The 27,650-nt window shown below is 41.0% G+C and overlaps 1 protein-coding gene across 1 annotated transcript; it reads left to right on the forward strand.

Moving 5' to 3' along the window:
- The first annotated feature begins 1,749 nt into the window (after positions 1 to 1,749).
- phf20a (PHD finger protein 20, a) lies at positions 1,750 to 27,445 on the forward strand. The gene is made up of 16 exons (XM_083905556.1): positions 1,750 to 1,869; positions 3,894 to 4,000; positions 8,842 to 9,013; positions 10,982 to 11,066; positions 13,406 to 13,482; positions 15,318 to 15,885; positions 15,974 to 16,024; positions 16,127 to 16,396; positions 17,685 to 17,879; positions 18,145 to 18,240; positions 20,824 to 21,005; positions 21,104 to 21,203; positions 21,584 to 21,779; positions 23,263 to 23,704; positions 25,589 to 25,766; positions 26,394 to 27,445. Exons 2-16 carry the CDS (start codon positions 3,918 to 3,920, stop codon positions 26,534 to 26,536), a joined length of 2,838 nt encoding a protein of 945 aa, XP_083761682.1. The 5' UTR covers positions 1,750 to 1,869; positions 3,894 to 3,917; the 3' UTR covers positions 26,537 to 27,445.
- Positions 27,446 to 27,650: the final 205 nt, after the last annotated feature.

Here is a 27,650-nt window from a genome sequence, read left to right on the forward strand (position 1 = left end):
TTTCACTTTAGGGGTCACCACAGCAGAACATCTGCCTCCATCTTGTCCTCTCCCTTGTGTCCTCTTCTGTTACACCAACTGTCCTCATGTCCTCCTTCACAACATGAACCTTCTCTGGTGGTCTTCCTCTTGTCCTTGTGCTCAGCAGCTCCATCTTCAACATTCTTTGTCCAATATAATCAATACCACTCCTCTGCACGTGACCAAACCACCTCAACCTTGACCCTCTTCCAAACATTTAACCTGAGAATTTCCAATCCTGTCCATCCTGGTCACTCCAGATGAAAATCTCAGCATCTTCAGCTCCGCCTCCTGTATTTAAGACAGATCCACTGTCTCCAGACCATACATCATAGCAGGTCTACTGTCTTGTAGACCTTCCCTTTCACTTTTGCTGCTCTCCTTCTGTCACACATCAGCCCTGACACTCGTCTCCACCCTGTCTTTGCCTTCACTCTCTTCTTCACCTCTCTTGTGCACTGTCCATTGCTTTGGATGCTTGACCAGGTATTTAAACTCATTCACTTCCTCTACCTCGACTCCTTATATATATATGTATATATACATATACATACATACAGTGGTATGCAAAAGTTTGTACATTTTCATGATTTTCCTTCATAAATCATTGGTTGTTTGAATAAGAAATGTCAGTTAAATATATCATATAGGAGACAAATGTGTCCCCTGCCATGTGTCCAAACCAGAATTATTCATACAATACATCATTATTAATCTTATTTATATTATGAACAGCATGTTTTGTCCCTCAATAAGTTAGTAATCTTATTATAATATGTTTATAGCAAATGAATACCGTTGTGCATTGACCTGTTATGAGGGTTTCCAAGGCACAATGTGTAATGTTTTCAGTTGTCAAAATCAACATTTCCCATTCATAAAATCCATGTTTGGGTATATCATTTGTCGTTGTAATTGCTTTGAAAATTCACTAATGTTAATAAAATAACAGTTTAACATGTATTAAGTGTGAGTATTCATTTCCATAATATTCTATGCCAAATCCACTGACATACAGTCTACAAACAAACACATCTCTTGAACAGGTATTCTATGTCAATTGCGTTACTTTTAGAAAACCCTCTCTATATACATAATAAATAGAAAAAAAGATAAATGAAATAACCTATTTTAATGTTCGGTAAAACATTACTATACCCCCTTGAGTATATAGTAAGATTTTTTAAAAGATTATTTTCATGATTTTTTCCTAAAAACTAACATACAGTGGCTCAGCTGATATGCATTTGAGCATATGCATTTATATAAATCACATGTATTACTTGTTATTTTCTAAACACTTTGAATGTAATCAGGGAGGATATATCTTTCATAATATACCAGATTTATTCTGAAGTGTCACTTCAAATAATTTTAAATACAATTTGGTGTTGGTAACGCGATTGACAAAACACATGCGCATGATTGATTATTTGAGGAAATAAATGAATAAATAAGATAGCCTGAGATGGCACGACATACTTAAACCACTGGTCTACTTAAACCAAATAAGTCCTTAAACACAATAAAAATTAAACTTTGAAAATCAGATATTCAGAATGCTGACTGTATTATATATATATATAATATATATTTATGTATATATATATTATATATATCGACAGTTGACGTATATACATATACAAGATAAAGATAAAAGTGTTATGCATATGCCGCCGAGTGCGCATGCGCAGTCTGTCGTCACACTGCCCGCGCCGGTGGTGAATGCAAAGGGAGAAATTGAAGTGCGTGGTCAGGAGGATACAGGCGTAGGCGGCGGTACCTGCGCACTTCAGGGATTACACTGCATATTTTCAGGCAGCAGGACAGACTGTGACTGGAGGACAGGTAGGAATCACGTTTTATGTCTCTTATTCGCAGGTAGAGGAGTCTCTAATCCCCGGCACCGCCGTGAATCAGGCCCGTTTGCTGCTGCACCAGCAGCGGAGGGAGCGATGCCGCATGTCGGCTTTCTGAGTTCAAAACAAACATGAAGACGCAGGACCGGAATATGTTCCGTGTCCACTTTGCGCGGTCGTGTTCGTGTAATGTGCGGCTTGTCTCTCGCTGGCCGTGGGCCTTATCGGTGTAGGCGTAAATGTCCCCGAGCTTCGGTACTTGAGGAAGTTTGAGGCTGTACATTTCCACGCCGCGCGCTCCCTGCGACTGAAGTATGTAAAAGTAGGCCTCGCGCCACGGCGAGCTCCGAGAGTGACAGAGGCGTGGCCAATCAGGCGCGAGCGTCCCGCCCTCGTCCTGTGTTTTGGACCAGTCCACGTTAGCGTCTGACGCTGACGTCCTCGGCGTTCGTTTCGCGCTACACCTTCTGCTTATGAAACACCGCACAATAAAGTGTGTGTGGGGACAAGTGGACTACGGAAGACGACAAAGAACGGTTGGGGGGTGGGAGTGCACGTGGTCTCACTATTTCTTTGAGAAAACCTTTCATCACATGTGTGAGCAGCCTGTACCTTGGTGTGTGCGTGGTGCACTTATTCCATTAACACGTCAATATGCAGTTAATGTAAACGCGTATCAAAGCGTCACCGTGAAGCACACACACGCACACACTCATTGTCTATGAAACCGTGAGTAGCTAGCTCCCTGTTCTAACTTTGCCCGAGTCTCTGTCTCCGTCTGTAGGCCACACAATCGGCCACATTCAGTTGACCTGTCGCGTTTTATTGAATGTGAGAGGGTCGTGTCTTTGATGTCCACCCACGGGAGATGGAAAGACGCTTATTGTCTTCTATTGTGTGAGTGCTGGTGAAAAACACGTGGGCCGAGCAGTGTGAACGTGAATGCTAATGTGTGCACCGCGATGGGAACAACCGTCTGCTGCGTCTCCTGTGTGTTTGATTAGCCCGACAAGACGCTGTGTTTTCTTTGTCCACGTTCACATTCATTCAACGAGGAAATACATCCATATTATTTCTATAGAGTATACTGAATACTTTAAATAATACATATTTCATTGTTTCTCGCACATGTATATATCCTTCATTTAGCATTAAGAAGCCAAATAAATAAAGCAGGTATTATCTGAAATGAAAGGTAATAAATGTATCTTAATCATGAAATACAGATCATTAACTCAGCATAGTTTGAGTGTATTTACAGTGTATTGTCTCTAGAGAACATTTCATGAGCCCAGAGAAACAACCTTTGTGTAGCTTTATATCCTCATATATTTCAGGATATAGCCTAAAATATCGCGTCTATGTGTCGATATTGAATTATATAAAAAGTAAATAGTAATGAGAGTTTTTCCCATATTGCTTTTCCATTCTCTCATTGTGTCCTGATTGGGAATTTAAAAAAACCTTCTATATATATATATATATATAGAAGGTTTTTTTATGTCATTGTCATTGTTATGACTGGGGATCCTCTTTGGAACCTATGTGATGTTGTTCCTAGATCACTGAACATCTGATGTTAGACACACATTTCACCACCACTCTGAGGGGCATGACTCACCTTAATCTTTTCTATGTACCCTTGATGGACATGGTTGCACCATGTTAGTTAGCACATGTGTAATCTATATTGTGCTAATGTTCAGTATACAGTGGGAGTAGCTTGCTTTCCTATTTAACACCCATTGTTTTGCAAATTGCTGTTTGTGTGCAAAGCTGTGATTAACTCTGCCTTGACAATAATAATAATTATAAGTGATGAACTGGGAGTCAGAGCTGACTGCAGGATTGCTGTAGGACTGCTGTAAGGACTGAAGTCCTTGATAGTCATTTGTGTTAAATTCATGGCAAGATGCAATGTGTACCCAAGGTCACATAGATATAGTTATAATTGGTGTTCATCGGTTAACATTGTGTGTGTGTGTGTGTGCGTGTGTGTGTGTGTGTGTGCAGGAAAGCAGCCTTGATGTGGGCAGTATGAGTAAGACGCCCCCTAACAGAAGAGGGATAACATTTGAGGTGGGAGCTCAGCTTGAGGCCAGAGACAGCCTCAAAAACTGGTGAGTCATGGCCTTTGCTCATTTCTCTCCATCCATGTTACTGTTCACTCCCGTCAGTCTCTCGCTGAAACTCTCTGGGCCTGGGTTAGCTCTTTCTGACTATTATCAGACGTAAAGAAACAAACTGATGAAGTAAAGAGTGCAGAACGCCACTCACACCTTTTATTGCACCACTTCTCCTCTGATGTAAATAACAGCTGGTTAAGGGTGTGTGTTCTCAAGTAGCCGCTAAATCAGCCTTTGACCCGCATTAATAATGAAGGACTGAAAATGTTATGCTTCTCTCTCTATATAGTAAACAAAAAGACTGTCTCGTTGTTACATAAGCAAATATTTTAATCATTCTAAAGTAATAAATAGATTAGAATACCTCACTCCTTACTGACTGTACGGAGCAAAATGTGATTTGTCATGCTCTGAAATTGTTTTCGACAATTGTTCATAGACGCAGACAAAGTCAAGAAGACATTTTTCTCTTGAACTGATTTTGTAGATTAGCCTGGGAGTGAAATACATCTCGATTAAAGGACTTACAAGAGAATACTGAACTAGCAGAGCAGTGAAACTTTTTGTATGATTTTTTTCCTGTCAAAATCGATGGGGAGGAAGCCTGTAGAAACGGCTGATTTCTGCACTTTCTCTCTGTCACTCTGGTCTTGGTTAGCAGGACACTGCAGGTCTAGTCACAGCAGATATTTTATACTCAATATTTTAATAATCTATTGATGCACAAAGTTAAAATAAAATGCAACTGAGTGGAGTATTCTTCCCTCGGTTGAACAATGTACAGGTGTGTGTCGGTGAGAGAAAGGTACAGTTGAGTGTGTGTGTAGAGCGAGTGAGGATGGCTTGAATGCAGAGGACACATTCATTATCACTATTGGTGTACAAACAATTACTAATTCTAGTCTACTAATTTGTCCACCGCGCCGTCATTGTTCCATCAGTCGGTCGTATCTTCTATTTTGGTTTGTACCGGAACACAATTCAGCAGACTTCAATCTTTACATCTTTAAAAAAAAAAGATCATTTTCGGTATGAAGTGGTATACCACCCAGCACTCTGTAGCGGTAGCCAAAAGTCATGGTTCGGTACGTACCTCAGTTTTGACATCATGGCTCGGTACATTTCTTGGTACAGAAAGAAACACGTAATGACTAAACAGACTCGGCTACAAACATAACGGCAGCTAATTGCACATAATATCTTGAAAGAAGGGTGTGTTTAAAAATAATAAACTAGAATCATTACAAAATCATCCTCAGTATTGCTGCTCCTACTACAAACCACACTTTGAATTAGGGATTTCAAAAATGATATTCGAATATTCCCTCTAAAAAAAGATATTTCAATATATTCGAATATCTGTGTCTACGCATGATATCAATTTAAGTTTAAACATATTTCTCAACATTACCTACACAAACATTTGTAAATGAACTAATGACCGCAGACCTCACTCACTCGCACTCTCTCTCCCTCCGGCCCCGTGCCAACAAGTCTTCACACTGTCTGCTAGGGGTGCGACGGATCACAATACTCACGGTTCGGATCGTGTCACGGTTTCACAGATCGGATAATTTTTCAGATCAAAAAGCAACACAAAAAGGCAAAGATATCAAGACAAATATTACTTTGCTTTCAGTTCCTTTTCTTTTGATTTGTTTTTTAACGTGTCCACGCGATAAAAGAAAAACTTAACTCTAGATGTCCATCCAATGTTTAAATAAAATCTTAAAATATGTAAAACATTCAAAATGTTGCAAAATGAGATATTAATCCTGCTTCTTTAAAACATGGAGAGTAAATTGAAATAAAACCTGTGTCCACAACATCAAAAAAGAAAAGTAAAAACGGAAAGCTTTTTTTTTTTACTGCTCCTGTCCATACCTGCGCCGGTGTGACTCTCATAGAGGGGGCGTGTCTGCAGCACTGGACACCTCATCTCCCACTCCACTGTAATGAAGTAAGCAGTCACAGCCACGTAGCTTTCCATGGCTCTGGAGGTCCACCCGTCTGTGGTTAGGACAACAGTGGAAGCCTCTGATAATTCCTGGACAACTTTGGTTATTTTCTTTTTTTTTTTATAAAGATCGGGGACAATCTTCATAGTGAAGTGGGTGGCTCAAGCACCTTTATCATATTTTTAGCCCTACTTTGTGAAGGTTCTCAGATAAAGTAATAGTATAATAATAAAATAAAAATCAATTATAGTCACATTCAGTTAGTAACGGTCCCAGCTTCTACTCAGATTCATTCTGTTTTCAAGGCATATACTGCATCTTGATTTGTTAGATATGAAAGGGAAACCATAACAGAGAAGATTTATAAATTTTTTGCTGCCAGGTTTTGCATTTGCACAGGTTTTTCCCCTGTACTGGTGACATATTTCAAATGAGTTTTGTTGTATTCAGCAAACAAGTGTGATGCTTCATGCTTATTCATGCTTATTGTATTTTGACCAAAGCATGTCACAGACATGTTCATTAGGACACCAGGGAACTAGTTGGAGAACTTGGAGAAATGGGGTATAATATGTCCCCTTTAATCAACACAGGACATGTTTGTCTCGTCTCCGTCTCCTCAGAGTGTTGTTATTATTGTCACCAAACTTATTGCAGCGACCGATAACTAGGGATGGGACCTTTTTGTCGACAAATCGATCGACAATCGACATGTGCGCACCTCGACAAAAAAAATTATGAGTAAAAAAAGTAGAAGTGTCACAAACACGTAAAGTTCACAGCCACAGAGTTTGAGGAAGCTGTGCACGAGACGATGATCCTGCTGTCCAGGCTCCCTGCGCGCGTACCCGTCATATTCTCTCGAGTGGCTGTGCGCGTCCAAGCCTGTGTGTGGGTGCAGTGCGAATGAGGCTGCGCCTAAGTTTAGGACGGGGGTGGGGGACATAACATAAGCGCTACACAAATGAAGACGACATCTCACCCAGTCAGGATCACTGTACTTCACTCTGGTGGACACCTAACGAGCGCAGGTTCAAAAACCTGAGCCGTCTGGCGAGTGGCGACACGCGTTCCAGCGGAGAGTCCGCTTTTTTTCCTTTTTTTCTTGCCCCTCATTTTTATTACCGCTGTTCGGATGGTCAAAAATGGACATTACAGCCATGTTTTTGAGCATAAAATTAAGTAGTAAACTGTAGAATAGTTAACACCCCCACACTGCTGCTGTTGCTGCTGTTATTAAAAAAAATAAAATAAAAAGTCGACAAAAAATTTGACTCGTTGACCTCGACAATCGACTCTAAAATGTGTGAAATTCTCAACCCTACCGATGACTAACTTTTTTGCCTGCACCTTTGTCTTGTTGGAAGAAACAAAGTTGGGGGGTTGTTGGATGTCCTAACGATCTGTTTAGCGCCGTTAACTAAAGACATCAGCTCATCTGATGCATATGTTATTCCCTTAATTGCAGCGCTAAAGAGTCTACTACATAAATATTGAGACCACGGAGTAAAAACAACGAAAAGTGCGCTCTGCTCTTGAGTCTGTCACTACGTTTTACTCAGATCTACTCGGATCCCCTGCACTTCATCGTGACTGTACTCCATCCTCGTCATAAAGATCATTATTTTTATGTGGGGATAAAACACATAGAGAAATTATCCAGTCTGCTTTGGAAGAGACTGCTTGGAGACGCAGGAGCGCAGAGCGCAGGAGCGATGAACGGTGCAAGAGAGGGAGAAGAGAACATCGCAGGGGCGGTGCGCAGAAATGAAAGGGCCGTTTGTCTGCACTAGATGAGGGGGCACTACCACTTTTTTATTTATAATAATAATAATAATAATGCATTATATTTCATGACACTCAAGGTCGCCTTGTTGATTTGTTTTACTTGTGTAAATAATTTAATGTAACCATTGCATGGCTTTGTTTAAGATTCACTGGCCGATTACTTAATTAGTATTTAAGTGAAAAAATTGATATTCTTTTTTCATTTCAAGAGTGTGTCTTTTTGACAGACTTTTGGCGTTTAAGTATTGTTAATAAATGTCTTACAATAACGCCATGGGCCGCCGGTGCGCTGCCCGAGAGGTCCTGCCGCCAGTGGGCTGCCCGAGAGGTCCTACCACTGGGCTTAGCAGGTTTTCTGGGGGAAACCCTGGTACGCACTGTTGGGTGACAAGTGAAAGACGAGACACAATCACTGTCGCAGATGGAGTCTGGGTCTCGTCTTCAACTCGTCACTAGCCTATTGCGCAGCTTTTGATGACTTAGGCTAAAGCGTCTACAGGTGGCGGGCAGCATTGATTAACCACTCAACAACATGGGAACGAGCAAGTTTAATCACAAATGGCTGGAAAATAATGAGTATTCTTGGTTGAGGTCGGTGCCTGGCAGCGCGTATGAAGCTAGCTGCATCATATGTCAAAAATGTTTCCACTTTTGATATGAATTTCCATTATAAGTTTGGTCTTAAATTTCATTTAGAGGTCGTATTAAAAGGTTGTAAAAAGTCTTTAATTTAACTTGTTTATACCTGTAGACACCCTGTCCACTGAATCACGTGACGTAAAAGCTTCATGTTGAAAGAGAAGGCACCGACAAGGAAACTCGGAGAGGAAAATAGGATCATTTATTTGCGAAGCAGCTCATGAAATAAAATGCAGAATAATCATTGTCATTTAAAAATGAGATCACATGTAGTTGTGGATTTCTTTTTAACGATGGTGCAGCCCGCATGATTATTGAGCAGTTCTGTCTTACAAAAACAGAATAACACACGTGGTGGTTCTATGTATAAATATTAAATTTGAACTTAAGTCTGTAGAAGTACCCTTTCTCTCTTTCTTAATTCACAGTATTGGATCTGTTGTCCTGCAGGTATGCTGCCAACATAGAGAAGATTGACTACGAAGATGAAAAAGTACTAATCCATTACCGCCAGTGGAGCCACCGTTATAATGAATGGTTTGATTGGACAAGTCCCTACCTGAGACCTGTGGAGAGGATTCAGCTGAGACGACAGGGCCTGCAGGATGATGCTCCTCTACCCGTAAGCTACCAAGCATTGTTCATGTTATGCGTTTTCTAGCAAACTGGAGTATTGTTTACTGGCATCAGTTTTATATTTTTTATGGGAAAACACTTATTTTAAGCAAGACTGCATGTTGTGTAAGTAATGTAATGAACAGCATCCCATGCTAAATCTACTTTTTGTAAGAAGGTCCATGAGAACAATTAAAGGGGTGCTGTGCTTAGAAAAAACCCTGATATTCATTCATCATCTGCCGTTATCTTCCACATGAGGGTCATGGGAGACCTGGAGCCTATCCCAGTTGACATAAGGCGAGGTACGCCTGAGACACGGTGCCATATCAAATCTGTTTTAAATATTTTTATATATATTTTATATATATTTCATAAAAATAAATTTGGCATTACCTTATTACCTACCTAAAGGAATGCAACTTGTTTCTCCCACCTGATTACTTGATAACTCAAATGTGACCATTTTCAAGTGATGCAGAGAATTAGCATTTGATTATAAGACACTGTATTTTTAGTAGGGCTGTAATCAACCAAAGAAACTCTTGGTCGACTAAAGCCCTGAAATTTCGAATAAAAAACGACTAATCGGGAGGGGAGTGCGGCTATTTTAATTTGAAAAGACCCACACCCGCAAAGCACCTGTGCGGCTGCGGCTCTTAATTTGAAAAGACCTGCAGCCGCAGCTTGAATTCAACAGTCTGCATTACGTTCATCTGCAACCCCGAGCGCCGCTGAATGCAGGCAGCTCACTGCTCTGGGTTAGCATGTACTTCACCTCACTGTGTGCTGTGTGTGTTCACTAACTCATGGATGGGTTCAAATGCAGAGATTGGAAATTTCCCCACTGCGGGACTAATAAGGGAATCTTAATCTTAATCTTAATACCATAGCCCGTGATATCCAAAAATAATGTACTATGTCAACTAGTAATATCAGCACAATAACTGTTGAGGAACACAGAGCGAGACTGAACATAGGAGCAGTTATAAAACCAATCAACAATTATTAGACTAAAACATTGAAATATGCTAATAATTCTGATATGTTCATACTCAAAACGGACGGAGCAACCTTAGCTTACCGTTCTTAAATGATATGCCATGTTTGTAGTAGAGCTGTGAAAAGCAAACTGTTGCTTGCAAAGTTTGCATTCCACTTTTTTACCGTCATCTACTTTTGAAAAATGCTGCCACACTGCTGATGTCTTTGACATGGATGTGACAGGAGGACTGTAGCCTAACATTAAAAAGCTCAAAATTCACGTCTAATTAATGGCAACGCTAGTCTGTCTTTAATTAGCCACGGAGTGACAACAACCCAGTGGGCTGGACTAAACCAAAATAGTGGAAAACAAGGGGGGTGTTCTCTGAATGACCTATTATCTGTGCTATTATCTGTGTAACACGGGTGCTCTAAAACACCCCCATTAGCACTTGGTACTTTCTTCCTAATGAAATTCACCATAAAATAAAAATTTAGTCGACCAATCACAATTATGGTGGAGCCAGAACGTGTCTACTTATTAATCTAGTTAATCGACCAGTTGACTTGGACTTAAAAGCCCTAGTTGGCTGTGAGCTGGCAGAATTTAAGTAGCAACATATCACCTCTGTCGCAAGGTTCTGCGTTTTCAAGGTTAATTCCATTTTTATCATTCAGTTCCGTGATTCGTCCGTATTTTACACATGACAACATAGGGCCCTACCACTTACTCTCACATTCATACCTACTGTCATTTTCTAGTGTCTTATTAACCTCTGCGTTTTTTTGACCCTGGAATTAGAAGGTAAAAGCTAAATGGGTGTCTTTCATATAGAGAGAGATAGCAGAATTTAAGCACAGCAATATTTGAATACAGATGTAACGACAACCAAGCTATTGTTGTCAGTGAAACGGTTCCACATCTTCTGTTATTTTGACTACATGCCTCTAGTATGTCCCAGACTGAAGGTCTCCGTCTTCTCCTTTACAGGGCTTCCATGTGAACGACAAGGTATTAGCCAGCTGGTCTGACTGCCGTTTCTACCCTGCTAAGGTCATTTCAGTCAACAAAGATGGTGAGTAGTAATAAACTAACCGTTTACATGTGTAATATAGTAATATTCTTATGTATACATACATACATATGTATATGATGTGTGTGCATATTAGGGATGCAACGGTAGTTTTCCCACGGCTCGGTATACATCCACGGGCCACGGTATGGGTACGGTTTCGATATCTTAATATAACACTGCTCAGACTAGCAAAGGCAATATTGCGTTGTGAAAATAATTTAAAGGTGAAGTAAGTAGTTTATAGTGCCATCTAGAGGAGAGGCTGAAATTTACAACAAAGAACTGCCCCTCTGCTCACCCCGTCCCTTCCCTGAGCGATACGGTATCCTCAGCCGGTCAAATGTCGTCCTCGTCGTCTTTCTCCATGTCAGCAGATGAGGTTCGTGAGGCGAGGGAGAGGGCGAGCTACCGCGGCCGTAGCAGACGAAGCGGAGAGAGTGGAGGCGGGACTTCCGCTACAAGTAAAGCGACGCTTGATTTGTTCTCTCGCGTTTGTCTATACAGGCTCCCGTAGAAACATGGCGTCGTGGCAAAGCAACAGCAGCCCGCGACCATGTTATTATACTTGACTTTTTGAAACACTACGAAAATTAAACAAAGAATATTATACAGCGACTAGACAATGCAGGAACACATAATATGTATACCAAAGTGGATTTTGGGTCATATAAACCCATAAATACTACACAGTGTCCCTTTAAAGCACAGATATAATCAAACCACAAACTTTATTTAAACAGTTTAAAAAATCAGATCAAATGAAACAACAAACATAAAACCACACAAATTGAAAAATAAATATAAAGTTTAAGTGCTATCCAATAAAATAAACAACTTTTTTAACCCACTGAAACTGCAACTACAAATACACCATGCTGCTCCAAGTGAAAGAGACGGGTGATGACAACGTAAATGAGAGGCGCTGTAGGTGAATGTGGAGCCAACTTCAGTGTCGTGGCGCGAGGAAGACGTTTACCTGCATCGAGTGGCTGTGGAATATCCAACTTAAAACTAACTTCACTGCGGTGCATAACCGATGCTTGCACACCCTGGTTTGTTTGTTGACAGTCCTTCTCTCATTCTCATCGTAGTTTGTGCTGAATTCAAAATAATCCCACACCGAAACGAAGACGGTGCCTCTTCAAACTTTCTTTTTTCAGAGTCTCGCTCACTCACCATTAGGTCTGTAAAGATACACAAACTCACGATTCGATTTTAATCATGATTTTTGACCCACGGTTCGATACATTCCACGATATTTTTACTTATATAACAACTTAATGTAACATTTAATGACAAATATTTTGGAACACTGTGAACAGATTTGAACATAAATAAATAAATAACCAAAGATTTCTCTCTTTTCCGTAACAAAATAATACTGTTGAAAAATACAAAGTAAATGATCAATCAGACTGGGATTTATCCCCAATGCATGCTGGGAAGTGTAGTTCTTCATGAGAAGCAGTTTTGTTCTGGTGGAAATAACTTGTTTTGATAAACCGCAAAGGTAAGACAACATTTCCGCTTGTATTTCTTGAAAGTCAGTTGTTGTTTTGCTCTTATTTTGGGGCTGGATTTGTGAATCTTGTACGTAGAGTGATAAAAATGGTACCGCTGGAATCTGTGACTTCTCCGATGTTTACATAATCACGCTGACGCTCCGGTGCCGATTTTAAACATGTGCGCTGTAACGTTTTTTTTCACCTCCTGCGGGTTTGATCCATCTGTGTTTTCACTGTTTGGTGAACATAAAAATGGTTTATATGAGCTTTTAGCCGAGTTTCTGAGCTTTCTGTGGGTATGCAGCATGCCTGTGTTTGTTAAAGTTAGACGTGGTTTTATGACGCTTTTGTCGCTGCATCTGACGCTGCCCCGGTACTGGGGACATCAGTAAATTAGAGATTAAGGCGATTAAAAAGCATAACCGAACAGGGCATACCGATATATACCGAATACCGTTGCATCCCTAGTGTATACAGTATTTGTGTGTGTATGTTTTTTTTTTTTCTGTTCATCTTTTCCGATTCAGCCTAGACATTACCTACTTAACCTTTTTAGTAATCATGTTGGTAGATATCATTGTCAATATTATCATCAACAGATTTTCACTCTGTCTGTTTTTGCCGGGAATGCATGACGCCTGAGCTAAAGAGACGCGTCTCATGCATGCAATGTGATCACTCTCATGTATTAGCATGGATGCTGCAATGAAAATGCAGCCACGACATACACAATGCTTCCAGTGTGAACCAGGCCTAAAACACGGCCTGAACCCTGTGACTAGCTGCTGATGTAAACATTGTTTGCCTCTGTCTGTTCTCCATTATCCCTCTCAGCTTCCTACACTGTGAGGTTCTATGATGGCGTCATCCAGAGTGTGAAGGGAATACATGTAAAGCCATTTATTAACGAGGTAAATATTCATTCTATTTTGTATAACTTTTATATATACGTACTATTTGTATTGAAAAATCCAGCAAATTACTGGAAGTAAGCAAGCTGCCATTACTGCAGTGGTATCTGAATAGGGATGCATCACTATTTTTCACTTTCAATCCGATACCTGGATGGATGCTCTGTTTGCTTTAATATTGTTATCATCTTTATTGTTGATTTTATATAAGGCTTTAATAAACTCCTAGCAAGTATGATATGTATGACTTTTTATTTTTATTATTTTAAAAAACAGTGACAAATCTAGCAACTTTCTGTCATAAACCTCAATAGTACAAGAACGTACAATTCTGCCGCATGAGTGAGATCCATCTTACTTTATTTACTGCGGGCGGAGAGTCACACACACACGCACACACAGCAGCGAACACGCATGTCAGACTGTAGATGCTCAGTCCCCAAACACAACACAAGTTCAGGAGACAACTCCCACAAAAATACAGTTTCAGGTCCTAAAACAACGTCTCCGTTTGGATGGCCCCTTAAACATTGATTTAATTATTTGACATTTTTTCCACCGAACATTTTGACCGGTGACAATTATTTTTGTCTGCCAAATTCACATGACAACGGCCAAAAGCCAACATATACCGGCTGATGTAAACCCTGGCTTGGATGAGTGTGATTTTCCTTGTTTTTATGCGGCTGGGATTACGTCGGCTGCAGGAGGTTGTGGAGCTGATTTTCCTGGTTAACCAGGATCCCTGGTCAATAATGCTCACCTGCTAGCTGGCCCCATCTTTTCATCTGAATGTTAAACTTTACACTATGTTTGTTTCTGTTCAGTGCAGTTAAGCACTTAACGGCAAGAACATGCACTATTTTCAGCTGCTCCCACAGTAGTAATAAAATGAAACTTACAGTGACAGTGTGTACGCGTGTAATCTTTAAACAACACATTCCCCCTTCTTTAAAATGATATATGTGATTTTTACAGTCCCATCAGTATATCACACACTACTTAAATTTTAGGGCTGTCAAAATTAACGCGTTAACGTAGGATGATTAATTTGTGGAATTAAGTTGATTTTTTTAAATGAATTAACGCACTTTCTCACTTTGATTGCGCTACGGGTAGACGTGCAGTTTATGAACAGGCAAGGCAGGCAACTGCTTGGGGCCCCGGGCCGATAGGGGGCACCCGACACTCAGAGCCTGAGGGCTGTTGCCTAAATTCATCAGTGAGCAGCCACATCCCCGTCCCCCTTAAACAACAATGACATCTCCGTAGGAAACCTCCCTAAAGGGGCCCCACGTCACCTCACGTTAACCTGTGTGAAGTTATCGTTGTGCAAGTTGTAAATGAAGCAGAAGGAAAATGAAGAGGAGTTATCAATCAGGTAGTTAGAAGAGGAAGAAAAAAAGAGGATGAAGAAAAAAGAAAGAATGACACAGTTGTAAGTGGCGCTGCTGGCGCAGATAATGATATAATCATAACATTAACAGTAAATGACTGCTGTTTCTGAACAGTTACTTTGTCTAACTAACGGGGACACAGACTTGAACAGCAGCAAACATTAGCGTCAGAATGCTAGCTGACGCTAACTAGTAGAAGCAGTGTGCAAATGAGAAGCAAATGAGGGCAGTTTCCTGGTGAGAAATTGCTGCTCGTCGGCCCTAATCCGACTCTCCATGCTGCAGATGTTGAAACTAATTAGTTAGAAATTATTAGAAACTAATAGTGCTAATTGGTCGCTAGACTTGTTTATACTTATCCTCTTTCAGTCATTTGACCATGAGCATTATATTTAACTCTTGTCTCCTGAACATTTTCTTTGATCTGTTGTCAAATAGAGAGGTGGGAAGTCTCGGTCCTCTGAAAGGAACATGGTCAGGAGGGCCCCAAACCGCAGGGACAGGAGGTCTCTTGAGAACGGAGGACCTCCCAAAAACAAACGAGCCAGAAGAAGCATTTCAGACCAGGAGGAGGACAGCAACAGTGACAATGAGGAGCACAAAGAGGATGTGATGCACAAGAAGACCAAGAAGAGTAATGGGGAGCTAGAGGCCACACCCACTATCAAACAGGAAGAGGAAATGCCAGAGCATGGAGCTGAGATCAAGTCTAGGGATGCAGATAAAGAGACAGGACTCACAAATGGAGTTAAGGTGGAGGAAGGTGACCAACAAAATGAAAGCAGTTGTCATGTAAATGGTGAGATGAAGGAGGAACTGCAGGATACCAATGAGACCGAAACAAAGCCATACATGGAGTTACCTACTCGGACGTCAGCAGAGATGGAGCAGGTGTCCGTCACTATGACAACCACAGAATCAAATGGAGATGTGGAGCTGAAACCAAACATTCAGTCGGAAAGCTCTCAGCCTACAGTGGATGTGCCTCCTCCCCAGCCAGTAAAACGTAAGTGTTGAGGAAGAGTGAAGTAAACCTCATGTAAAATGTGGGTCCATTTTCAAATGCATCACTATGTTTTCTTAATGTTTGATAGCGGTGAGGAAGCAAGGTTTCCACAACCCCAACAGATTCAGCAGAGAACCATGTGAGCATATCCCAACCCTTCTTAAACAAATGCAATCATTACTAGCTTTTTTTATATATACATCTAATTTTGATAACACACATTTGTTGTTCTCTGTTTTAGTATACCGAGTTATCAAAAACCAGCCTCCTCCCGTCCTGTCCATCAACCTTGACCACAACCCATTTAAGTGCAGTGCTCCTGGCTGCACAAAATCATTCCGTAAGGCTAAATTGCTGCACTACCACATGAAATATTACCATGGTGAGGAACCTCCGATGGAGGAGGAGCGCAGCCCCACTAGGAGTGTTCAGACCAGGGCCTCTGACAAACAGACTACTGCCACTGGTGTGGACAGCCCCAAGAGAAGACGCACCATCTCTGCCTCCATGAGTGAGTTCTGCTCATACCTCAATGAAAGAATGAAATCCTTGAAAGTTTGTGAAATTGAAAAAATAAAATTCAAGGCCCTTGCAATTTTTGGAAAATTGCCCTTGAGTGCTTGGATTGTGGGAACCCTGGTGACAGAAAAAGGTTGGGGTGGGAATTTCCAAAGGCTTCACGAAATAATATTATCACAATACATATCCCATAATACAATATTATTACGAGGCAAATTACAGTGTACAGCAATGTATTATTTTCAAAAAACGTAACTTTTGCACACTAAACAAGCTTACTGTATAAATTAAATAAATTTAAATACATTTTAGACTGATACAATAAATAGAAAACGGGAATAGAAATGTTATACTTGCTATATGCTTGCATGCCAAATTACAGCTTGTTGCTCCTTTTCTTCAAAGAGATATTGTAAATGAAGTAACAGTGGACATACAAGTCCTCTTTAGAAAAATAGTCATGTATGCCACAATGACCTTGTTCATGTAACTTGCACTACAGCTATCTGTGTCATCGTCAGTCTGTCTGTGCCTGCCATCGTCATCATCTAAATTTCTCTTTTTCGATTTTCTGCCCATTTTGGTGAAGTTGAGCCAGTCTTTGGCTCTCTTTCTCCTCTCCATGAAGCCTTGTTTATATTCACACAGGGCTCCGCAGACGGCACACGACCATGCAAGCATGTACGGAGGCGTTTATGCTCAGCGCGTTCAGCGTGTTGTTCATTGCAGTATTCCTGCCGCTTCCTCGTGTGGTGTGAAGATCCGAGTCGTCGCAGAATGTGACGTAAATGTCCCGCGATGCAACATTTCAGGGGAAACCGGGGGGAAAAAAACGTGCTGTGAAATGAGAGAATCGTTAATAACAATCGATAATGTTGGAGGTGTACAATTCCGATGGAATCAGTCTCGATTCCCATCCCTAGTTGTTATTACTTCCTTTTAGAGAAAATGTAACATCCAATTTGTTCAATGCTGCTACAATAATGCGTATCAGCCAATAGCAGCCATCTCTTTTATAAATTAAGATTATAGTGTGCTTGCATTCCTTTTTCAATCACTGTATTAAACTAGTACCATTTAAATGGTTGTGATTGCCCTTACTTGATACACAAGGCACTCTAACAGGAGTGGGAGCAAAAACGTGCTTGATTAGTAGTGTCATGCCAGGGCGACTGATATGGCACCATAAACTCAGAAACGCCATTTCATGAATGAAATATGTAATAATCATACACTTTAACACCAGCCTTTTGTAAGCCATGTTATTACATTTTTTGTAGACTCTGTTGGAGGTGCTGTGTTTCCCCGTGGTGAGGTAAAGATGGCAAGCAGACGCACATCTGCCCCTCCAGCAATGAACTCCCAGAACCATCAGCACAGGTCACTGCTGAGGGAGAAGAGTAAGGAGAACCAGCTGGACAGGAATGGATGTCTGCAGCAGGACAAGGATTCAGACAAGAGTGGCTTTGGCATCGGTCAGTATGAAAGTGTTGTGGAGGAAACAACACAGTAGAAAGATGGTTTGTAGGTTTGGTAGTGAGGATAATGATTTGGAAAATTGGATACCAATCCTTTTTGTTTGAAACAAAGCATGTGTAAATGTCTGGGTTCACTAATTGCTTGTTGTAATATTTTCTGAAACATCGAGAAGTTTGCAAATCCCTGCCATAGAATTTTATACAACTGTTGTATTAGTGATGGTCACATGGGGCTTTATTAATGCTACTTAAATGTCCTTAGGTTGTGTAAAAGACAAACTGAAAGAGAAACCAAAGCAGAAGGACTTCCTCCGCATCAAACTGAAGAAGAAGAAGAAGAAGAAAAAGGCCAAGTCCGGTAATAAGGGCTCTCCTGTTGTCAGGCATCCTCACATCTCTGCTGCTGCATGTGCTTTCATTGTGACACTGTGGAAATGGCTCTATTGCATGAATTTGTCCTCCTCTCTTCTTGGTGTGGTTGCTGAGCATCTGTGTGTGGGAGAAGTTTTCCATCTGGTGACAAACAATAAGCTCCAACTTATTTCTTTTAACTTTTATATGACCACAGTGGACGGGTGACGCAAAGTCACAACACAATTTTAACACTGTTTTCTCTCGTTTCTAAATGACATTCACACCGTTTTTGGCATGGACACATGTATGGACAGGCTTTTTTTTTTTCAATAATTGGTCTTTTCTTTAACACATTTAAATGCCCAAAACTAATGGCGTGATTCCACTGGCTCTACTCGCCTTGCCTCAACACTGCACTGTTAAGTTGCGTTTCCACAAGCATAGTACCTGGTACGAGGCTTTATTTAGTACCTGCTCTGGCGATGTTTCAAGCGTGCTGAGTAGGTACTATGTGTCACGTCACCTGCTGGCTACTGATTGGCCAGAGTGCTGTCACAGGAAGAGACGTCCGACACATCAATCAAGCTGAACAGTGCCGAACTGTATACCAGTTAAAAGTAGTTAACAGTCCTAAAAATGTGGGCTAATCTCCAAAAACTACCAGGGAAAAATCTTAATATTAAACAGAGGAGTCTGGTCTTTTGAGGGACAGCATTGCCGACTGTGGCCCACGAGCTGCATAAACCCTGCCGCTATACTTCAGTCCAGTGACTGTCAGATGGAGTCTGTGCTCCGGTCATGGAGGAAGTACTAAACAAATAATTTTAATGAAATGATTCTAGTGATTCAGTTACACTGAAAACAACTGCTTTACAAGTTACAAGTTTGTGTGTCTGTGTTGCATGTAAAAGTCCCTGCTGTTTTTACATTACATTACATTACATGTCACTTAGCAGACGCTTTTATCCAAAGCAACTCACAATGGAATTGAGTATAACCTGCCAGAGGTGGGGTTGAACCTGTGACCATGATATCACTGCACAGAGGGTACCGGTCTAAACCCGACCTCCAGTTTCAGGCGGCCGTGTAGTGATGACTCCGCCCACGCTGAGTAGGTACTTATTTTGTAGTGGAGATGCAACCTAAACTGGCTGTGCCAAGGCAAGCTGGGGATCGTAGTGGAAAAGGGCCATAAGGCCTCTTGGATTCTTCTAAACCTCAGTGTCCCTGACTGTTGCTGACATCCTTTATCCATCATGTTTGTTTTGCCACATTGTTTCGTCCCCCGTGGGTTTTCTGTTGAGCTTTTTCAAAGTTGACATTTTTGTTCTGCATCTGCTTCCCCCCCTTCCCTGTATTAACAGACTACACAGGTAGTGAGGAGAATATTGACATCTCAGTATTGGGTCTTCAGTCCAAATTGAATTTGCCACACAAATCCCCCCACTCACACAATCACAAAGCAGAGGCCTACTGCAGCAGGCCTGGATACAGCTACTCAGAGCAGATATATGTGGATGGTGGGTATCTCTGATTGTGTGTGTGTAAATAAGATTGTGTGTGTGTGACTGTACATGGCCTCACCTCCCCTCTATTCAGCTGTTGTCTTTGGATTCAATCTATCATGTCAGTGTTTCACATCGATCTGCGACACATAGCATACTTGCGAAGTGACCTGCAGAATAATATAGGGACGTGCATTTCAAGTAAAACTACTCCCTACTCAAGATGTTGTCACTTGCAGCTGATTGTCATATGATAGCACCTGTCTGCCGGACTCAGTGGACGTCACTCATTGCATGATAGTGCAGTCCAATGATTTTGACTTAATTATGGCACCAAATATTATTTTATTTATAACCTTCATTTATTTTTTTAAGCATATAAGGGATTTAATAAACGCATAACACAGCTACTGATAAACACAAATCATTTTACTTCTCCTCAGATGAGGCTGAACATGCAGCTTTGGGGACCATGTGCATTCACATGGTCAGCATATAGCAAGAAATGGCTGTACTGTTCTATGACGTTAAAAGTATGAAGAAACATCTGTGCGCTGCTGATTGGCAGTCAGAACAGCAGTACAAGCAGGACAATGCTGCTTATATAAGACTGTATCAGATATGTTCTGTAGAAAACATGGCTTGAGGAGAGCCATGCAAATCTGCAATTTCAACTTCCATGTGAAAGAGTTGCACACAGATCTTTTTCAATGCAGCTGTCATCTCTGCCCGTTTCTCCTTTGTAGCTGTTGAGAATTATCTAAGCCGCTCTCTCAGTGTCATAGTGAGAAACAGCCCAACAGGGCATGAAATGTATATTTTAAGACAATAGTTGCATTAACCTATGGATTCCTGCCAATCCCTTGCAGCGGTTACAAATAAAGACATGTTTTGGTAAAGCTTGATAGATTGAATCCTGAGTTGTCCTTTGCTGCTATGGCTTGCTTCATTGTGTACTTTATATCTATATACAGTATATATCTATATGTGAGCCTCACAGTGACTTTTTAGAGACAAATATTTGTAGAAGTTCAATTTAATTCAAATGTGACTGAATTGAAATGATGTTGCTGTTACTTTAGATGAGGACAGCATCAGCGATTGGTCCACTGATAGCTGTGGGTGGAGTGACGAGGACTTCGGGACTGACCTGGATGTCACCACACCCCCACTCAGTGTGGATTCTGGCGCCGTGGACACCAATGACCAGGAGATTGTGCGATGTATCTGTGAGGTGGAAGAGGAGAATGACTTCATGATCCAGGTGAGCTTTTTGTTTGCTTGTTGTTATATCTTGTTTGTCCATTTTTAGATGTAGAGATGTAAAAATATGAACAATTGCTTTTTTTCCTCCTCCCCCAGTGTGAAGACTGTTTATGTTGGCAGCATGGCACCTGCATGGGGCTGCTAGAAGAAAATGTTCCAGACAGATACACCTGCTACATCTGCAGAGACCCACCAGGTGATACAAGATGATGGATTATCTGCTAGATGCTACTGAATGCTTCTCATTTGTGATTTGAGCATAATGTGTTCAATCAATCAATCAAACTTTACTTAAATTGGAGCTGCTGAGACTTAGCATGTTATCTGAACTACCCACCATTTTATTTTAAATTAAATGAACTGACGCTTTAGGTCCAGAGTATCAAAACAATTGTGAGCAAATGTATTTGCACAAGACCCAATTTGTACAATCTATTATTACCCTTAAACCACCAAGCATTAGACTCTGTCTTACCTACTGTAACAGCCATCATAGTCTTGTACTTAATGAGACTCTTGATCGCCATACAGTAGCTTCAGTTCTTTTTTTTGTTTCCTTGCATTTAAATCACTCAGGTCAAAGACAGAGTCTGCGCTACTGGTATGATCGTGAGTGGTTGACCAATGGTCACATGTATGGCCTGTCCTTCCTGGAAGAGAACTACTCTCACCAAAACGCCAAGAAGATCACCACCACACACCAACTGCTGGGAGATGTGCACCACGTGGTAGAGATCCTCAATGGACTGCAGCTTAAGATGAACGTTTTACAGTAAGTACAGAGGAACCATGAAGAGGCAGGAAACCTGGTTTCTGCTTTATTTTAATAACTTGCTCAACAAAGTTTGTCACGGGTCATTGTCTGCTCTGCAGAGGTTACCTCCGTGTAACCACACATGTCTAGCTGCCTCTTTCATCTGCATCAGTGGTCACCAACCGTCTTGAGCCCATGAACCCTGAACAAAGGCAAGATCTACCTATTGAAGCATTGAGAGGGAGAAAAAGCCAAAATACTTCCAACTTGAGGCCTTTTATTTAGGAAAACTCTGGCATATTAATCAGGTCTTGGCCTTTGTTTTAAAAAATGTGCATCACACCATCAATTTGAAGATGTATTAAATTCAGAATAAAGGCATGTGGCCTTTTTTTATATTTATATTACAGAATTATGTTCATAGGAAAGAAATCAACACATTTTATAGTAGTAGATCACATGAGTTAACTATGAAGCTTATTGTACGTATGTGCATGCAAGAGCAGCAGGGTTTTGATGGTTGGACGATGGAAAATCTTCATGAAGACGGTTACTACCAGTTACACTCAGGAATGATGGTGTCCATGACACTAGAACATTCTACAGCTGTACGGCATGAGAATAAGTGTTTAGGGAGACTTTTCTTTTGCAGAAATGTCTTTGATGATTTAGATCGGTAGTCTCTTGGCCCGTGGGACGATATTTTGTGGCCCCCCACTTGATATCAAAGTTTAATGTAAGTGCGGCCCACAGTGGTGTTAATGAAGAGTTGCAGACTGTAGCAGCTGCTGATTCAAAACAGCAGTTACACACAAACACAGACAGAAGATATCAGTCAACACTCGCTGCAACCAGGATATAACCGCGTTGTTCAACAGAGTCAATGGACAGTTAGTGGGAAGTTCGAGGATAAGACTGACTGTGGGATTGTGGTAATATGACGAAGACGGTAGCCAAGCACAGGCTTTTAGCCAGCAGGGCGTGCGGGAGTCCTGGGGACGCCCTGTACTGAAAATAATAAGGAATTAGACACCCTACTTTTAGGCAGGACGCCCTAAAGACGCCCTATTTTTTTCCTCCCGCCTGTCTATACCTGCTTAGAGTCTGTACAAGATCAGTTTGGAACACCAATTAAAACGATTCCAACAAGATGCGAGTACACAGTGGAACAGCACCTATTAAATGCTGGAAAGTCTCTTTGCGCAAAAGCGAAACTTTGCTGCAAACAGCGCAGATTATGAACTCCCTGCGACAGAACTCTCTTCTCTCTCTTTAAGTAGTTAACTAAAGAGATCAGCTGATCTGATGCATCTGTTATTCCTCGTCATAAAGATCATATGAATGCATCATATATGGATGTGGACGGCTTTGTTACTTTGTCCTTTGTAACGGCCCAGCCTCACCCAGACTCTAACTCATGCGGCCCCCAGGCAAATTGAGTTTGAGACCCCTGATTTAGATTTATTAATGTGAAGTTACTAATCCTTCCTTTTCCTTACAGGAGCAACGCTCACTCGGACCTGCAGCTGTGGCGGCAACCATGGAAACATTTGGAGGGGTCATGGACTAACTCTGATTCGTGCAGGGGAAGTGACACAGCTCAATCTCCCGTGATAGCTGATGAGGACATGAGCCGAGGAGAGATTTTAATGTCCAGTGCTCTGGAGAAGCTGAGCAGGGTTGCTACAGCTGCTACTTCCTCCACGTCCTGCTCTTCCTCCCCCTTCCCGTCCTTCCAAGACTCATACATTACCAGTGAACACTGTTACCAGAAACCGTGGGCATACTACCCAGCAGTGGAGCAGAGACTGGTAGTAGAGACCCGGCAGGGCTCAGAGCTGGAGGACAGCATGAGAAGCACTGAGGAACTGTTGGAGCGAGAGCAGCGCTATGGAAGTCTACTGGAGACAGACAAGCCCAAAGCAACAGGCAGCAGCAACAAGGTCAGGCCTTATTCCATCAAGAGTGTTTGCAATGCAGCTGATATTATCACTGTAGATGAGTAAAATGTACACACTCATCCTCATCAACTGCTTGATAATCAAACGGTTAGAGGATGAGTGGGTAAATTTGAACTGACCTGCTACTCTGCATTCATTGATCAGTGTAGACAGAGCCAATGGCACACTCATCGTTCTAATCTTTGGATCATTCTTCCAGAAAATTGCTTCAACACAGACATTTTCTTTGGCTGCTGGTGTGAGTGACTATCTTCACGTCATTCCACTGTAGGGCAGCAACAATTAACTGTTTAATAATTTTGAGGTTTATTTTCCTATATATATTTAAATGTGTTTTCTGAGTTCAGCTACTTAACTGTGAATGCTTTCTTGTTTATTTGATCCATATTACAAAAAAATAATTTAAGCTGAATAATTCTGGTTGGTGGACAAAAGACATTTGAGAACGTCATCATTTTGAGGTTTGGGAAACGCCATCTAACATCGTTGGAACGTTTTATGACATTTCATAGATCACGCAACTGACACAACACTGAATTGTGGTCAGTTAGAAACTGATGATTTCAAGTGTTTGATATGTCTCTGCAGTCTTTCTCCAGCTATAAACAAATTAAGAAATACTGTTAAAAATAGGGATGCACCGATTGCCATTTTTGGGGCCGATTCCGATTTTTCAAGAAGTTTGACCTGCCGATACCGATTTTAGCCGGTTCCGATTAAATTTTTTTTAAACCACTTTACAGCATACAGAAAGATATGTATTTTTGCATATTTTCTTTAATAGAACATTTTAACATAGAAATACAATCAGTTCACATCCAATATCCAACTAAAAATACAAAAAAACGAATCACTACCTGTATGTGTAGTTTATATAAGTTTAAACATATTTCACAACATGGTACCTACACACAAATAAGTAAATGACCTAATGACCAAGAGTGCAGACCTCACTCTCTCTCTGTCTCTGTCTCTCTCTCTCTCTCTCTCTCTCTCTCTCTCTCTCCCGCCCCGTGCCTCGTACTCTCTCCTCACACAGGTTTAAATGACAAACGAACAAATGCTGAGTGCTGATCAAAAGTGTTGCGCAAGTGATTTAAGGTCCTGACTCTTGTCCCAAATATGACAGGCTTCATTGAGTGATTGAAACAAATATATAAACATTAATGAAACGTCCCACTCGCTAAGCAGACAGCAGCGCCGCGCGGATGTTGTGTAATGAAATACACCGGGATGGCGGTATATTTAAAATTCATATCATATGGAAAAAAAACGGTATTCGGTGTGAACCGGTATGCCGCCCAGCCCTACACTCTACTACATGTGCGTGTAGCCGATGCTGCGCGATGCGGGTGCATTTGACCGGCTTATTAAAATCTGAATATTTCTGACTGACCGGCCGGTCGATGGCCGATTAATCGGTACATCCGTAGTTATAAATGTAATAGCTTATGAGCTAAAAATCTAACATTTTGTGTTTTTAGAAGCTAAAATGTTTTTTTTTTTAAGTCATTATGAATTACATCATTATAATAACAAGGACTATGCAATGGTTAAGGTTTTGTTAGTTAGTCAAATATACTAAAAATATGTGTAAACCACTGACTGACATATTTTTCTTTGGGGGTTACACTCATCACCTTGACAAATTTCAATGATTATTAAAAAAAAGTCACCAAGTGTTTAAAAAATGAAGTTTCAAATAATGTCAAATTCACCAGCATTCTCTGCATTCAGTGCAAACACACCCACACACTCCTCTGGCCTTTTTTAATGAACAATGCAATGATTTGGCAGAAATGTATATTATGAGATCGATAGTCATCATTGTCATTAAAATATTGGATTTCATTTTCATGTGTGTAGGCCTCTCTGGGTGGCTCGTGGTCTCAGGCTGAGATGAAGGAAGAGGTTGGGAGAGATCCTGATGAGGCTGCAGACAACAAGCAGCATCAACAGTGGCAGATCAATCTGCTAGACCACATAGAGGCTGTGCAGGACGAAGTGTCCCACAGGATGGACTTCATCGAGAGGGAGCTGGACGGTAGGATTTTAATGGATGGTAGATATGTTTAAGCTCCAAACTGTTGTCCAAAGAATCATTAAAAAGTGTCTTTCACACCACATATGATCATGACTTCTGGTGATGTCTATGCCTTCCAGACTTCAGGCTGGAATTGACTGCAAAGGATTTGCAACCAAGTATTAAACAATGAAAGTTTGATTTATGATTGCTTAGTTTGTCCAATTACTTTTGGTCCCCTAAAAAGTGGGAGGCACATATAGAAAGTGTTGTAATTCCTACACTGTTCACTTGATTTGGATGTAAATACTCAAATTTAAGCTGAAAGTGTGCAGTTAAAGCACACCTTGTTCGTTTCATTTCAAATCCGTTGTAGTGGTGCATAGAGCCAAAATAAAGAGAACTGTGTCGATGTCCAAATATTTATGGACCTAACTGTAAAAGCCTTCTTATCAGGCTGAGTCAAACACGCTGCCTCAGTGTTCAAAGCTGTACTAAGTGTTCAAATGAACTAAGATATTAGCTTCAGACAATCCATTTCCAATCCAAATGTTGACCGAGTTGAGCACAGTGAATCACACAGTTGTGTGTGTGTGTGTGATTTATTTTTTTGTGTTTGAATGTGTTTGAATCTTCTCCTCCTCACAGTGCTGGAGAGCTGGCTGGACTACACTGGAGAGCTGGAGCCTCCAGAACCTCTGGCTCGCCTGCCTCAGCTCAAACACCGCATCAAACAGCTGCTAACACAGCTGGACAAGGTGCAGCAAATCTCCCTGTTCAGCTCCACATGAGGGCGCCACAGAACAGCAGCAGCTGAGGTCACCACTCGGTATGCGGAAACTTGGGCTGTGACTAGTCACACAATCTGCAAAGATATTGAGGCTTGGATAGTTTGACCTGATTACTGCTGCTGCTGTCTCCCTTGTATACGTTCTTGTGTGGTGGAATCTGATGCTGCAGCGCACTCTTTCTCATATGAACATTCATATGAACACGTTTGGAAGAATAGCATCGTAAAATCAGGATTTAACACAAAGAGTAACCTCGTTAATGCAGGAGAAGTTCCTTAGGACCACATTACACTTCTATGGTTCCCATGCAACTTAAAACCTTCTGAATGCCTTTTGTCTGAGCTACTGCTTGAAGTTGCCACGTCTCTCTCTCAGTACACATTTGCTTTACTTGCAGAAGCTTTACATTCAAAAGTTCCTGAAAGAACCTCCACAGCCTCGTTGCAATACTTTGATTCATTTAAAGAACATGCGTCACTGTTCTTTTCCCAAAGTTCACCTGCCCTGTCATACTGTGTTAAAATGTCTGTGTGCACAGAATGATTGATATTAACTTGAAGACATCCAGTTTGTAACAATGCTGCACAAATAAAACGTTCTGTTAGTTTTCTACTGCACTGTGAAGTTCTTTTTGTCTAAGGTTAGTAACACTTGTGATTTCTCTTTTGTTCTTTAATTGTAATTCTTTTCCAACATCTGTTCCACTTTGATCAGTTAATCTGTGTGTGTGTGGTGTGTTTGTCCCTGACCTTCACTCTTACTTCAGTTGACTCTTAGCGTTGTTGTTGCTGTGGCGTTTGACCATAATTCACTGATGACTGTAATATAGGCTTGTCTCTTCTTAACCTAGCATCTTGTGCTTTGTCTCTGACGAATATTATTTAGATGACGTCAAATAATTGTTTTGTTTATTTCCGGTATTTTTGACTATTTGTAAATAAGTTATTCAAAAATGGGTCTTCTTTGACAACATTCTCCAAATACAGATACTGTATGCTACTGTACTGTAACTGTGTGGTGTAGATGCAGGGAAATGTCCTGAACAATGCAAATTGATTTGCTGGTACATAAATAAACGTATCACTGTTATTAATCACTATTTGTCACATTCTTG

This window comes from Microchirus variegatus (genome assembly GCF_963457635.1).
Source record: "Microchirus variegatus genome assembly, chromosome: 19".
NCBI lineage: Eukaryota > Metazoa > Chordata > Actinopteri > Pleuronectiformes > Soleidae > Microchirus > Microchirus variegatus.

Bases quoted from the DNA above. Each gene is read 5' to 3' on its own strand.
- phf20a (XM_083905556.1), top strand. From the start codon at position 3,918: ATGAGTAAGACGCCCCCTAACAGAAGAGGGATAACATTTGAGGTGGGA. The intron at 18,241-20,823 runs GTAATAAGGGCT...CTGTTACTTTAG, and splicing joins GAAGAAAAAGGCCAAGTCCG to ATGAGGACAGCATCAGCGAT. The intron at 23,705-25,588 runs GTCAGGCCTTAT...TCATGTGTGTAG, and splicing joins CAACAGGCAGCAGCAACAAG to GCCTCTCTGGGTGGCTCGTG.